We start from the raw sequence: 14776 nt of genomic DNA, 5'->3' as shown, positions 1-14776 counted from the left end.
GGCAGTAAATAGCGCTGGAGGGTACAGTTTGAGGCCGCAGATGAATGAGAGGTGCCCAGGGCCAGACAAGAGCAGAGCCCATCTCATCCTGGAAATGGACTGTCACCCTAAATCCTGCTGAACACACCTCCAAAAATGTACAGAAACACTACAGTGTCTCTGTAGCCCCACCCACTCCCACCATCTCTCATTCACTCGTTCATTCACTATGCTGGGGCTGAGCTACATAGAACTTTTCAACCTCAGCACCATTGATTGACATTTGTGTGCCTGCTCAGTCGCTCATTCTTGTTCGACTCTTTGCGATCCCATAGACTGTAAGCCTGCCAGACTCCTCTGTCCATGGGATTATCCAGGCAAGAATACTGGGGTGGGTTGCCATTTCCTCCTCCAGGAGATCTTCCGCACCCAGGGGTGGAACCGGCAGATGGATTTTTTACCACGGAGCCACCTGGGCAGCCCCACTATTGACATTTAGGTCTTGAAATTTTTTGTTGTCGGGATCTGTTCTGTGCATAGCAGGGGTTTGAACAAAATTCCCAGATGTCATCCACTCGATGCCAGTAGCAGCTCCATTCCTCAGTTGTGATAGCCAAAAATGTTTCCAGACATGACCAAAGGTCCCCTGTGGCGGGGAGGGGGGATGGCAGGTGGTGATGGAGGGGGACAGAACCATGAATAAGAAAGAGAATGACCCTGCTCTTATGTGTTTGGTTTATGTGCTTAAATACATGTATGGCCTTTTGAAAAGCAGATATTGTTTTAATTGTGTGTTTAATTTTCTTGGATAGCACCTCAATTTTGTACTTTTTTTTTCACTCCATCACTAGATACTATTTATATCTAGCCATGTTCTGAAGGTCATTGTCTATATTCCCCATAGTCTATTTATCCATTCCGCTAGTCACAGACACCCAGATGGCACACAGCTTCACCCTACCATAAGCAGTGCCACTGTGAACATCCTGATATGAGTCCCCTTATGAACCTATGTGAGCATTTTATTAAGACTTGGCTTTGCCAAGAATGACAGAAACTTACCAAATGGCTGCTGCTTGGATTCCTCTCCACCATTTCCCCGTATCTTGACTGTACCTTAGGTATCGTCTGCTGGTCTTAATCTGAGTCCCACAGAAGTAGACCCTAGACACAGATTAAAGTGAAAGTTGGTTATTTAGAAGATGCAGAAAACACAGGTAAAGGAGTGAGTGAATGAGAAGGGAAGAGAGCCACTCAAGAAAGCATTACTAAGCAAGCTCCAACTGGGGGCTCCTGGAGCTCAATCACGCCTGGGGAGTGAACCCACACAGAGTTATCCCACCTGAGACATGAGGTAGTCCGGGCATTTATACACCAGCTCCTGTCAGACATTGGATGAGGGCTGCTCCTGCTGCTATTTAGTCACTACATAGTGCCTGACTCTTTGCAACCCCATGGCTGCTCCGGGTGGGGCTGGATATTAATTCTCCAACATTTCTGGCCTGCCCCATGCATGCTCTAGTCACCAGAGAGAGCCTCTAAGAAGACAGATGCAAGTTCTGGGGATGTTAGAGTGTCATTGCCAGTATCAGCTACATCTTCTGAGTTTGCCACTCTGGTGGCAAAGGACCAATGATAGCAGAAACATTCTCCTTTTAATAGCCAATTTCTCCAATTTCTTTTTTTGCTATTAAAGTAATGCTGCAATGAAAATCACGTATGTGTTCCCAAAGCCTCTATCAACTTTACTGCAGCATAATTTTATAAATAAAGTGCACCATTTCAAATACTCAGCTTGATGAGTTTTGGCAACTGTAGACATCCATGTAACTACCACACTAATCAAGATATAAAGTATTTTTATCACTCCAAGAAGTTCCTTTATACCCTGATACATTCAACTTCCCCACTCATTTCCTCAGGTAACAATTGTTTGGCTTGTTGTCACTATAGATTGTCTTTTCTAGAATTTCACATAAATGCAATCATACAATATGTTTCTTTTTGTGAGTAAAATGGGCCTTCATTTTACTCACATATTGCTTTTAAGACTTTCCATGTTGTTTCATATTCTAGTATGTTTTCCTTTTACTGTGCTGAGTAGTATTCCATAGTACAAATGTATCACTATTTGTTCATTCATTTACTTGCTGGTGAATATTTGGGTTGCTTCTGTTATATGAATAAAGCTGCTATGAACATTCATGTACAAGTCTTGGCGTGGATACATTTTCATGTCTCTTGGTTAAATGGTTTGGACTGGAATTGCTGGATCATATAGTAAGTACATGTTTAACTAAGTTTCCCACTAGGTGGCTCAGACAGTAAAGAATCCACCTGCAATGCAGGAGACCCGGGTTTGATCCCTGGGTCGGTAACTTTATAATACAAAACTAAAGTGCTTTTCAAAGTAATTATACCACCTTGCATTCCCACCAGTGATGGAAATCACTATGGTTTCCAGTTTTACCATGTCCTTGTCAATTTTGTATTGTTGTTCTTTGTGATTAAAAAAATATTTCCCCTCTAACTCATATTAGCATGAAAGAACATTGATACAATTACAAATTTTACCCCAAAACACTGCCTTACTAGTATTTGGGATAGCAAACATTTTGTCTACTCAGGCATTCATTCATTCATTGTCATGGGGAGTAGAGCTGACCACAAGAAATGGTGCTAAATACTGCATCTTTGAAGTCAGACTAGAGTTCAAACCCTGACACTGCCATTTATTAGCTCAGTGATCTTGCACATACTGAGTTACCTCTTGGAGCCCATCTCCTCATCTATCAAGTGGGAATAGTAATAGTATTTGCATCAGTGAATCATTGTGAGAGTCAACTGACATCTTATGTCTGAGGATGGAAAGGATTATAAGAAAAATAAAGCAAAGCAAGCGGCAAGGTAGCAGGGGTGGGGAAGGAGTGATGGTGTGACCCAAGACGGAGTGGCAGGGAAGCCCTCTCTGAAGAGGGAGCATGTATGCAGATACCTGCTGAATTGGGGGAGTGAGTAACAGAATAGTCTGGGGAAATGTGTTCCAGGCAGAAGGAATAGTAATGGCTAAGGTCCTGAGGTGCGACTGCACTTGATGTGTTTAAGGAACACAAGGAAGTCAGTGTAGTTGGAATAGGATGGGCACAGAAGAGAATGATGGAGAGGATGTTGGAAAGGGTGTGAGGTCAGACTGTAAGGCCACGAACATCCTGATATTAAACTTTAATTGACACAGGTTGGAGCAATCAGAGGGTTCTGAGCAGAGGAATAAGCCACAACTGGCTTGTATTTTAATGGGATCTCTCTGGCTGCTTGGAGGAGAATGAATTAGAGGGACCAGGGGGAAGCAGGGAATCCAATCAGCAGGCTGAGGCTATGCTCCAAAGGTGAGATGATGGTGGCACGGGCCAGGGTAGTGGCAATCGACAGTTGTAGATATTTTCTCAATCATTTTCAGATGCCTTAAACTTCATGTATATGCACAAGAAAAGTCATTGCAGCACCACTTTTTACCAGGAAAGAATTGGAAATAAGCTAAATGCCTATCATTTGAGGGCTGGGAAAAAATGATAATACAATAATGGAGGGCCCAGAAATTGTCAAAGGAATAATGATGTTTAAAAACTACACACTGGCAGTGAACAAACTGAAAATAAAGCTAAGAAAACAATTTCACTTACAATATTAATGAAAAGAATAAAATACTTGGGAATCAGTTTAACAAAAGAAGTGCAAGATACTTGGAAAACCAAGAAACATTCTGGAAAGAAGCTTAAGAAGACCTAAATAAAGTCATCTCATGGGATGGAAAAGACATCCCTTTGTGGACTAGAAGACTTAATATTAAGATGGTGATACTCTCCCAAATGGTCAACCAAATCCCTATCAAAACCCCAGGTATCTTTTTTAAAAAATAAAAATAGACAAGTTCACCCTAAAATTTGCATAGAAATGCAAGGAACCCAGAACAGCCAAAACAATCTTGAAAAAGTAAACACTGAAGGACTCACTCTTTTTAACTGAAAAATTAACTACAGTAATCAAGATAGTGTGGTTACTGGCATAAAGGTAGAAATATAGATCAATGGAACAGAATTAACAGTCCAAAAGTAAATCCTCACATTGACTGCCAATTGATTTTCAACAAGGGTACTGAGATAATTCAATGGGAAGAAAAAATAGTCTTTTCAACAAATGGTTTTGGAACAATTGGATATCCCCATGCAAAATAATTAAGTTGAATCCCTACCTCACACCACCCACAAAATTTAGTTCAAAATGGATCATAGACCTAAGTGTATGAGCCAAAACTATAAAACTCTTAGAATTAAATCTTCATGACCTTAGGTTAGGCAAAGCAATCTTAGATGTGGCATAAGTGATAAAAGAAAAAATAGATAAACTGGACTTCATCAAAAGTAAAAACTTGTATTGCAAATGATACAACCAAGAAGATGAAAAGACAACACACAGAAAGGGAGAAAAGATTTGCAAGTCATACATCTGATAAGGTACTGGTAGCCTAAATATATAAGCAACATAATTCAATAATAAAAAGACAACATACTTGAAAAGTGGGCAAAAGATCTAAATAGGTATTTCTCCAAAGAAGCTATACAAGTAGCTAATAAGCACATAAAAACACTTAGTAACATTAGCCATTCAGTTCAGTTCAGTCGCTCAGTCGTGTCCGACTCTCTGCGACCCCATGAATCGCAGCACACCAGGCCTCCCTGTCCATCACCAGCTCCCAGAGTTCACTCAGACTCACGTCCATCGAGTCGGTGATGCCATCTAGCCATCTCATCCTCTGTCGTCCCCTTCTCCTCCTGCCCCCAATCCCTACATTAGCCATTAGGGAACTACAAATTAAACCACAATGAGATGCCATTTCACATCCATTAGACTGGCTTATAAGAATAAACACATAATAGCAACAGTTGATAAGACCACGAAGAAATTAGAACCTTTACGTATGTATCATGGTGGAAATGTAAAACGGTGCAGCCCCTTTGGAAAGTGGTGTGGCAGATCCTTAAAAAGTTACCATGGAGTTACCATGGAACCACTTCCAGGTGGTCTCACTTCCAGGGTGTCTACCAAAAAGTACTGAAATGTATATCTACACCAAAATTTGTAAATGAAATTTTCATAGCAGCATTATTCATAAAAAATAGCCCCAAAGTGGAAACAACTCTGATGTCCATCAGTGGATAAATAAAATGTGCTATATCCATTCAATGGACTATTATTTGACAATAAAATGGTATGAAGTATTGATAATAAAATGGTATGAAGTATTGATATATGCTACCACATGAACTTTGAATATTTGTTAAATGAAAGAAGTTGGTCACAAAATATCACACATTGTATAATTCCATTTATATGAAATATCCAAAATAGGCAAATTTACAGAAACAGAAAGTAGGTTAGTGACTGTCTAGGGCAGGAGTGGAAAGAAACAAGGACTGACTGCTAATGGGTACAGGGCTTTTTGTTGGGGGCGAGTAGGTAATGAAAATGTCTTAATGGCTGCACAACTCTGAGAACATATGAAATATTACTAGATTGTACATTTAAATGGATGACTGTGGATTATAATTCAATAATACTTTTTTAAAATGAAGAAAGTTCTATGTACTAATAGGGAACAAGTGTGTAAGTGGAGGGGAGTGAGGTGCACAGCAGCTTCTATTATGTTTTTCTATGTGTGTAGAACAAGAAAACAAAGATATTGGAATTTACCAGCACATGCCAGGGCTGAGTCAGGAAGGGCACATGTAAGAAACAGCCCCTGTGGTTTCTTCCAGGGAAGGGAACTATGTAGCTGGATGAGAAAGGAGAGAGGGAGGCTTATTGGTCCTAGTATACCCTTGGTACTCTTGAATTTTGAACCACCTGAATATATTAATTATTCAAAAGTAAAGTTATTTAAAATATCAGAGATTTCATGGACAAGATAGAATTGAGGCTGGGTAGGATTTTTAGGGGATGAAGAGTCCCAAAAGGTTCTGTCTGTGCACTTGACACTGGGGCCAGCAGGGCAGGAATGATGGAAGCAAAGGCACTTGAGACTGGACTGACTGCTTCTCACTAGCTGTGACTTTGGTCAAGTTATGCAACTCCTCTCTGTCCATGTTTCTTCATCTGTGAAGTGGAATGGTAAGAGTGCTGACCTCACCAGGTCACTGAATCATTGCATTTCAAGCTCATTACTGTGCCCTCACTTGCATCATCTCATTTAATCTCTTTGAAACAGGGATGATTATAAGAGGATGGCTCAGAGGGGTAAAGACACTTGTCCAAGGTCACACAGCCAAGAACAAATTTGAACCCAGGTCTTTGAGCCTCCAGTGTGCCTCCAAAAGCTGTGCTTGTAACAACTACACAAACTTCGTAAGTGTGCCCTGGACACTGAAGAGCAGAGAGAGAGAGACGCTGATGGCAGGACATGACACAGGGCTCAGTCTTAGAGGACAATGCAGGCTTCACTTTACAGAGGGTCAGAGGGCTGCTGTTTCAGAAATATATTTTCCTATTTCCAGGAATATTTGCATTTTATTTATTTCAGATGCTTTGGGAACTGCTGATTATTCTACATTCAAAGCAGGATAGGGGATGGGGAAGAGTGCCACAATGATTATTTCAGGGCCCAGATATTTCCCCTTTTAGTTGCCAAGTAGCCAGTGTTCGTTTCACAGCTACACCCTCCCAGGCAGGAGATCACTGTTGCCCTCATTTTCCAAGAGAGGCAAATGAAAATCTGAGAAGTTTAGCCCATGAGAACTTCACAACAGCCCCTAGCAGGTCCTTGACTTCTCTTCTTAAAAAACTCCTCCAGTCTCCACCTTCTCTAGCTGCCCCTGCCAAGCCCACCTCTGCCCCTGCCCTGGCTTATTTTTCTCCAGGGAACTTGTCACCACCAGGCACTCTAATATATATCTGTGTTAACCTGTTTGTTGTCTATCTCTTCTACATTTTTTTGGCATGTTCCATGCAGATACTATTCATGTACACTGTTTTATAGATGGAGAAACTGAATGAATGAAACAAATAGAATGATGAATGACAGTGCCTAGGATCCAAACCCATTCATTGATTAATTCTATTAATATTTATTAAGGGCTTACTATGTGTAGCTTCCAGGCTTATCTTTACTTATTTACATACAAATATAGGTAGGTGGCACAGTGGTAAAGAATCTGCCTGCCTATGCCGAAGCTGCAGGCAATGTGGATTTGATCCCTGGGTGAGAAATATTCCCTGGAGGAGGAAAAGGCAAGGCACTCCAGTATTCTTGCCTGGAGAATTCCATGGACAGAGGAGCCTGGCGGGCTACAGTCCACAGGGTCATACAGTCACCCACCACTGAGTGACTGAGCATGCACACACACATAGGTAAAAAAAAATAACCATGTTATATTTTTTAAAAATGAATGTACTCTCTGTACTATTCTACAAGCTTGTTTTACAGCTCTCTCTATGTTAATTCACCTGAGCAAGGCTGGGGCCCATGTCCTTTAATCTCTCCAAAAGCAGCCAGGAGCTGGGAGGACAAAAATTTACAAGATAATCTTGGCCCTCAAGCAATTCAGTTAGGGAGACAGAAACTTAGACCAATAACTTAGACACAGAAGTGGAAAATTCTGTGGTAGAGAGGCACATGACATTGTAGAACCAAGTAGGAGGGACACTGGTTCTGCCTGGGGTGCATCATGGAGAACTTCTTGGAGAAGGTGATCCTTTGAGGTTTAAAGGATAACAGTGGAAGGTCATGGCAAAGGGTCCTCCAGACAGAAACTACAGCCTTTCAAAGACTGGAGACTGGCCTGTTTGAGGAACCACAAACCTTCTTTTTGTTGGTGTCTGAATGAAACTCCAATACTTTGGCCACCTCATGCGAAGAGTTGACTCATTGGAAAAGACTCTGATGTTGGGAGGGATTGGGGGCAGGAGAAGGGGACGACAGAGGATGAGATGGCTGGATGGCATCACCGACTCGATGGACGTGAGTCTGAGTGAACTCCGGGAGTTGGTGATGGACAGGGAGGCCTGGCGTGCTGCGATTCATGGGGTCGCAAAGAGTCAGACACGACTGAGCGACTGAACTGAACTGAAGCCCTAGGCAAGAGAAGGCACATTCGGAGGCTGGAGATGGCAGCAGCAGCGGATAAGGAGCTGGGACTTTCTCATGAGGGTGACCAGGGAGATTGCCCTATGCGGGTCTTGGAAGCTCACCTACCCCAGGTACTACCCTAGCGGCAGCCGACCTCCTTCCTGCTCAGGGGTGTGGCGGAGCAGAACGGGGACGGGGGTGGTGGGGGTGTCCACGGAGTTGTTTTTCTGCCCCCAGCTGCGTGGCCACCTCCAGCTGAAGGATCTCCCCCGGGGAGGAGGGGTAGGGGACAGTTCGGTTTCACAACCCTACTCCCTTCCCCCCGTGTCTCCGGAGGCCAACAAAAGAGGAAGCGCTACGCGGACTTCCTCCTAGGTCCGGGTGCGCGGGAACCCAGGGCGCTCCTTCGGTAGGGCGGAGGGATGGGCGGAGGGATGGGCGGAGGGATGGGCGGAGGGATGGGCGGAGGGATGGGCGGAGGGATGGGCGGGGCAGAGCATGACCTGCCCGCCAACCCGCGCTCAGCCTGGTCTAGCCCCGCCCCCTTCACTAGGTGGCCGAGCTACGGCTGGGTGAGTCCAGGACCCCGGGGAGGAGGTTCGCCTCCTGGCAGTCCTAACTCACTATTCCTAAAAAAGACCTCTTTTCTGAGACTCACATCTTGAATGAGAGGGTACATCCTACCCAGAAATTTAAAACTGAGGCGTTGTGTATGAATTAACATGGAGAGAGCCCCAATATACGCTTTCAGAATAGTATAGAGAGCATTATTCATTAAAAAAAAAAAAAAAAAAAAAACGGGAAACACATTGTTTTGTGTCTACCTATATACACAGCCGACAAGAACAGAGATAGTCACTGAAGAAGAGTGCACCATGGGACCAGAGAATTTAACAAATTCCCTCTATTTGTTAAAACTAGACTGTATTTGTTTTTATTTGTGTAATTAAAATAATGATAAATGAGAGGATTGGTATGTATGGTTATGGAGGGTCCTTTCCCTAAAGTTTCTTATTGCGAAACTTCCCCCAAATACATCAAAACTGAAAGACTTTTACAACAAAACCCCTATACTCACCACCTGCATCTACCATGAACATTCTTTTTTTTTTTTTTTTTTTTTTTTTTTTTTGAAATTTGTCATTTTATTGGGAACAATCTACAGGTTTGCTCCCCACCACTAAACAGCTCTTTTAACCATCTTATATGCTCAAGACTCACTTAACAAGTTAAAAAAAAATGCTGCGGGGCATAGGTGCCAAGAAAAAGTATAGAATTTCAGGGAGAACAGAAACTTGCTTTGAACCCAGTGCTCTTTGGTGGCAACAAGAAAAAAGGACGGTGATGTCTCCAGACCTTCTGGATTCACAGCAGAAAACCAGAAGCAGGTTCGGAAAAAGGAATTCTCTTCTTCAAACCCATGTTCAGTAAAAGAACAGATCTCTTCTTCTCTCTGGGGACTGGCTTCTTTCAACTGCAAAGCTGGCACCGGCAGGTCCACCATCAGGGGGGAAATAGATTTTCTTAAAGTGGGCTGAGCTGGGAGGCAGGTTGAAGAGCAATCCTGTGCTTCCGGCAGAGTTGCTATCCTCCCACGAGGCAGATTCCTGAGGATGGGTTAGGCATCTCTCTGGCTGGAGGAGACTTAGGAGGGGCTCATACTTCCCCTCAGGCTGGGGCTCCGGAACCAACTGCCCAGTGGAAAGAGCATGAGGGTAGCCAGGCTCTGGGAAGCTGGGACTGGCAAGGGAGGAGAAATGCCACAGCTCGCCAGGCTGAACAGAGGGGCCCCCAGTCAGGGACAGTGGGTATTGATCCACAGGCATGAGACCAGATCCATTCAAGCTGCAGCTGGCGGCGCCATTTGCAAAAGATACTTCCGGCTGTGGCTTTGTCCACGGAGCAGAGAAACGCCACTGATTTGGAGGCATGTCACTATCATTCCTCAGCAGCACATCTCCGCTCGGGCTGGAAGGGTTCTGTCCCTGGGGGCTCTTGACATTGCCCAGAGCTCTGGAGAAGTGTTCATCCACCACACTGCTAATGTCCCCTTGGAAATAGGTGAAAAGGACACAGCGGGAATTCCATTCAGTTTTAATAGGGCTCTGTGTGTGGACGGTGGTCTTCGTCACGTCTTCCATGGTGACTCAGGGGAGGGCTTAATTCTTGACCATCGGCGGCAGAGACACAGCAAGATGCTATGGCCAGGTGAAGGTGTGTTTTGCTGGCCAGAGCTGCCTGGCCTGCTTTAGAGCAGCTCAGTACTGGTCCGAGCAGGGCCTGGCCTACCATGAACATTCTACTTGCTTTATCACAAGTCTATCCATCTAGCTGTGCATCAATTCCTCTTTAAAAAGTATTTCAGAGTGAATTAGTTCAATCTTTGTTTACAATTTTTTGATATAAAATATATGTACAACAAACTGCATAAGATTAAGTGTTCATTTGCTGAATTTTTGCAAATGGATTGTACATTTATGTAAGTTCAACCCCATTAAAATAGACATTGCCATCAATCCTGAAAGTTCCCCTTTGTCCTATTTTAATTGCCAGCATTCTGTGAGTCAGCATTTCCTCACACAGGGCCAGGTATATAGTAAGTGCTCAATAAATGTTGGTTGAAGGATGAATGTGCACATGGCCTTCTCCCCTGAGGGCAGGATCATGTCTTTTTTTCTTGTACTCCCCACAGAATGGATACACAGTATAGCTCAGATGGTAAAGAATCTGCCTGCAATGCAGGAGACCTGGGTTAGATCCCTGGTTGGGAAGATGCCCTTGACAAGGGAATGCTACCCACTCCAGTATTCTTGCCTGGAGAATTTCAGGGACAGAGGAGCCTGGCAGGTTACAGTCCAAGGGGTCGCAGAAAGTCAGATATGACTGACATACTTTCTTACCTTACTAGATGCTTAATAAAGACCATTGACTGTACTATTTACACATTATGCTAATACTATGCTAAGTCACTTCAGTCGTGTCCGACTCTGTGCGACCCCATAGACGGCAGCCCACCAGGCTTCCCCGTCCCTGGGATTCTCCAGGCAAGAACACTGGAGTGGGTTGCCGTTTCCTTCTCCAATGCATGAAAGTGAAAAGTGAAAGGGAAGTCTCTCAGTCATGTCCGACTCTTAGTGACCCCATGGATTGCAGCCTAACAGGCTTCTCCATCCATGGGATTTTCCAAGCAAGAGTACTGGAGTGGGGTGCCATTGTCTGCTGTGTAACAAATTGCCCCTAAATTTAACAGCTTAAAACATTATAAACTGTTGTCTCATACAGTTTCTGTGGTCAGGAATCTGGAAGCCACTTAGCTTAGTGGCTCTGGCTTGGGGTCTCTCTGAAATAGGCAAGGTAAACCTGGTCTACAGTCAAATGAAGTATTGACTGGGGCTGAAGAGCCATTTCCAGGATGATTCACTCATACAGCTGTTGGCAGGAGGCCCAGAAGCTCACTACGTGAACCCCCCCATAAGGTTGCCTGAGTGTGCATATGACATGGTGGCTGGCTTCCCCTAGAGCAAGTGATTGGAGAGAGGAGGTGATGCATCACGCTGGTCACACAGGTCATCTCCATTCCATGTGGGAGTGGTCCACACAAGAGCAGGAATGCCAGGAGGTGAAACTACTTGGGGGCTTCTTGGAGAAGGAAGTCATTATGAATATGGATTCAGATTCTCTGAGCACTTGCTTTGTGTTGGATGCTGTGTTGGGCTCCAGGAGGGAGTATAAGTCACAACCAGTTCTTCCCATCCCCCTCACAAGATCAAGTTCTGTGTGTGTGTGCATGTGTTGGAGATGGAGATGGGGAGGTCAGGTAGACATTGAAACACATGGGGTTGTAGAGTATGATAAATACTGCAATAACAGGTTTTTACTTGTTTTTCTGTAATTCATATTCATGGCACAAATTTTAAGATACATCATGAAAAGAGAGTTTCTTTTCCTCCATATTTTACAACTGTACATTCCTCCAGCTCAGAGACAACAACTATTACCTATCTTGTATATCCTTCCAGAACTATGTATTCCATGCGGAGACACAAAGACATTCTCTGCCCTCTTTAAAGAAAAGGATAGCACCATCCAAAGTGCATTATTCTGCATCTTGCTTTTCTTTTTTCCAGTTACTTTATCCTGGAAACAATTCCACATCAGTACACAGAGAGCTGGGCTTCCCTGGTAGCTCAGCGGTAAAGAATCTGCCTGCCAATGCAGGAGACGCAAATTTGATGCCTGGGCTGGGAAGGAAATGGGAGGAAATGGCAACCCACTCCAATATTCTTGCCTGGGAAATCCCATGGACAGAGGAACCTGGCAGGCTACAGTCCAGGAGGTCGCAAAGAAGTCAGACATGACTGAGCAACTAAACGACAACACCACTACTACTTCATTCTTATTTGTGGCTGCATGGTATTCAGTTGTCTGCACGAGTCCCAGTTTATTTAATCAGTTCTCTATCACTGAACATTCGATTTGTTTCTAATCTCTTGTCCTTAGAAGCAAAGCTGCAGTGACTTTCCTTGTATATTCATCATTTCCATGTTGTGAGTATGAATGCAGGAGACCTTCCTGGCAGTGAAACCGTTGCATCGGAGGGTTTGTGCATTTAAAATATTGATAGATATTGTTAAGTAGGGTTTATACCAACTCGCCCTCCCACCCAAAACGTGTGAGTGTCTGTTTCCTCATACCTATCCACACTGTAAGTTGTCAGACTTTCCAAACTCTGCCAGTCTAGTAACTGAAAAAAAAAGACTTCTCAATGCAGTTTTAATTTGCATTTTTCTTATTAGAGTGAGGTTGAGCATTGTGTCACAAGTTTCAGAACCAATTATCCTTTCTGTGAACTGAAAAAAATAATTTGCCTATTTTTCTGTTGGGTTATGGGTCCTTATTATTTATTTGAATGTTCTCTTTATACATCAAAGACACTGTCTGCGTGATAAGCTTCAAAAATAATGTTTTGGAACAATTTGCTTCGAGACAGAAATGAGAAGTTTCTACCCCATGAGCTGCCAGGTTCTTCTGTCCATGGGATTTCCCAGGCAAGAATACCGAATGGGTTGCCGTTTCCTTCTCCAGGAGATCTTCCTGACCCAGGGATCAAACCTGGGTCTCCTGCATTGCAGGCAGCTTTTTTACTGTCTGAGCCACCAGGAAAGCCTGAAGTTTCTACAGGTCACATCATTTTCTGTGCATCACTGCAGGGCCACCTAAGGGTTAAGGGAGCAGCCATGCCATGTAGTGTTCTAGAAGGTGATGCTAAGACCCGGTGGTGGGGTTGCGGGGAGAAGGGTGGGCTAGGAGGCAGTTGTGAGCCCTTGTCCTAGATGGAAAGAACTGTCTCAGAAGACAGCAAGCTCTCCAATGCAAGAAGTAGACAAGACAGGCTGGCTTGGCACTAAAACATTTTGCCCTTCATCTGGAATGTCTGCGAATAGACAAGTCAGAAATGGGAGGACACAACAGTGCGTGCATATGTGGTAAGTCGCTTCAGTCATGTCCAACTCTTTGTGACCCCATGGACTGTAGCCCGCCAGGCTCCTCTGTCCATGGGATTCTCCAGGCAAGAATATTGGAGTGGTTTGCCATGCCCTCTCCAGGACACAGCAGTGGGGCTGTCAATTTCTGATCATTTGCTGGTTACTGCATCTGGAACATTAATAGCAATATGAACTCCTTAGAGAGGAAGCCCCATGAGGCCAATGTTCAAGTGCTAAATAAACAGTTGTAAAGAATGAATGAAGGAGGGAATGAGTGAGTCTAATCAAAGGATATGAGATATTACTGTCTCTCAGCTGATAGGAAGCCGTCTTCCCCTCCCTCCTTTGAACCTGCCCTCCCTTCTTCCTTCCTCTTACCGCATCTGAGCCAGTTCTTAGCATCTCTCCTCTGGTCCTTGTCCCAGCCCTCTCCCTAGGGCCCCAGGGCCCAGGTTTTTCTCCCCTCTAAGCAGCTAGATTCATTTTGAGAAAATGCAAGCCCATTAGCTCACTCCCCACTGTCTATACTTCCCAGCCTGCCCTTCTAGGGCCATCTCAGCCTGTCCACTTCTCTGATTTCCTCCTCTACAAGCCCTGCCCCTCACTGCACATACCCCATGTACCTCCCAAATAAATCATGGTCACATTGATTAAGCACTTACTAGATGCTTTTGGGGTTTTCCTGATAGCTCAACTGGTAAAGAATCTGCCTGCAATGCGGGAGACCCCAGTTCGATTCCTGGGTTGGAAAGATCCCCTGGAAGAGGGCAAGGCAAACCACTCCAGTATTCTTGCCTAGAGAATCCCATGGACAGAGGAGCCTGGCGGGCTACAGTCCCTAGGGTCACACAGAGTCAGACAGGACTGAGCGACCAAGCAGCAGCCGCAGGTGCACTTTTACGTGGATTATCTTGTTCACGCCTCACAGCAATCTACGAGACCTATGAGGCCAATTGTATTATTGCCCCATGTTATAGATGAGGAAAAAAAGACCTTTAGGGGCTTACCCCAAGGTCACCCAACTGCAGATGACAGAGTTGGGACTCAAAACCACAAGTCTGACCCTGGAGCCAGAGTGTTTAAGTGTCTCAGAGGGTTCCATATCCCCCTGCCTACACTCATGCTGGGCCCACCTGGAGGGCTCTCCCTGCTCTTGTCAACCTGCCAAAACCCACCTTGTCCTTCAAGGTCT

The 14776-nt window shown here is 44.4% G+C and overlaps 1 protein-coding gene across 1 annotated transcript; it reads right to left on the bottom strand.

Annotated features, from left to right (window-relative positions):
• Window positions 1-9522: 9522 nt before the first annotated feature.
• Window positions 9523-10376, bottom strand: LOC129625215 (transcription cofactor vestigial-like protein 1). Its single transcript, XM_055543331.1, has one exon. The coding sequence runs from the start codon at window positions 10237-10239 to the stop codon at window positions 9523-9525; it is 717 nt and encodes a 238-aa protein (XP_055399306.1). The 5' UTR covers window positions 10240-10376.
• Between the last annotated feature and the right edge of the window lie 4400 nt (window positions 10377-14776).

Source organism: Bubalus kerabau, chromosome 13 (genome assembly GCF_029407905.1).
Source record: "Bubalus kerabau isolate K-KA32 ecotype Philippines breed swamp buffalo chromosome 13, PCC_UOA_SB_1v2, whole genome shotgun sequence".
In the NCBI taxonomy this organism is placed as follows: domain Eukaryota; kingdom Metazoa; phylum Chordata; class Mammalia; order Artiodactyla; family Bovidae; genus Bubalus; species Bubalus kerabau.
This window is presented reverse-complemented; position numbering and strand designations above follow the sequence as displayed.

What these genes read in the sequence shown, in the direction of transcription:
- LOC129625215 (XM_055543331.1), bottom strand. Translation starts at nt 10,239, where the DNA reads ATGGAAGACGTGACGAAGACCACCGTCCACACACAGAGCCCTATTAAA.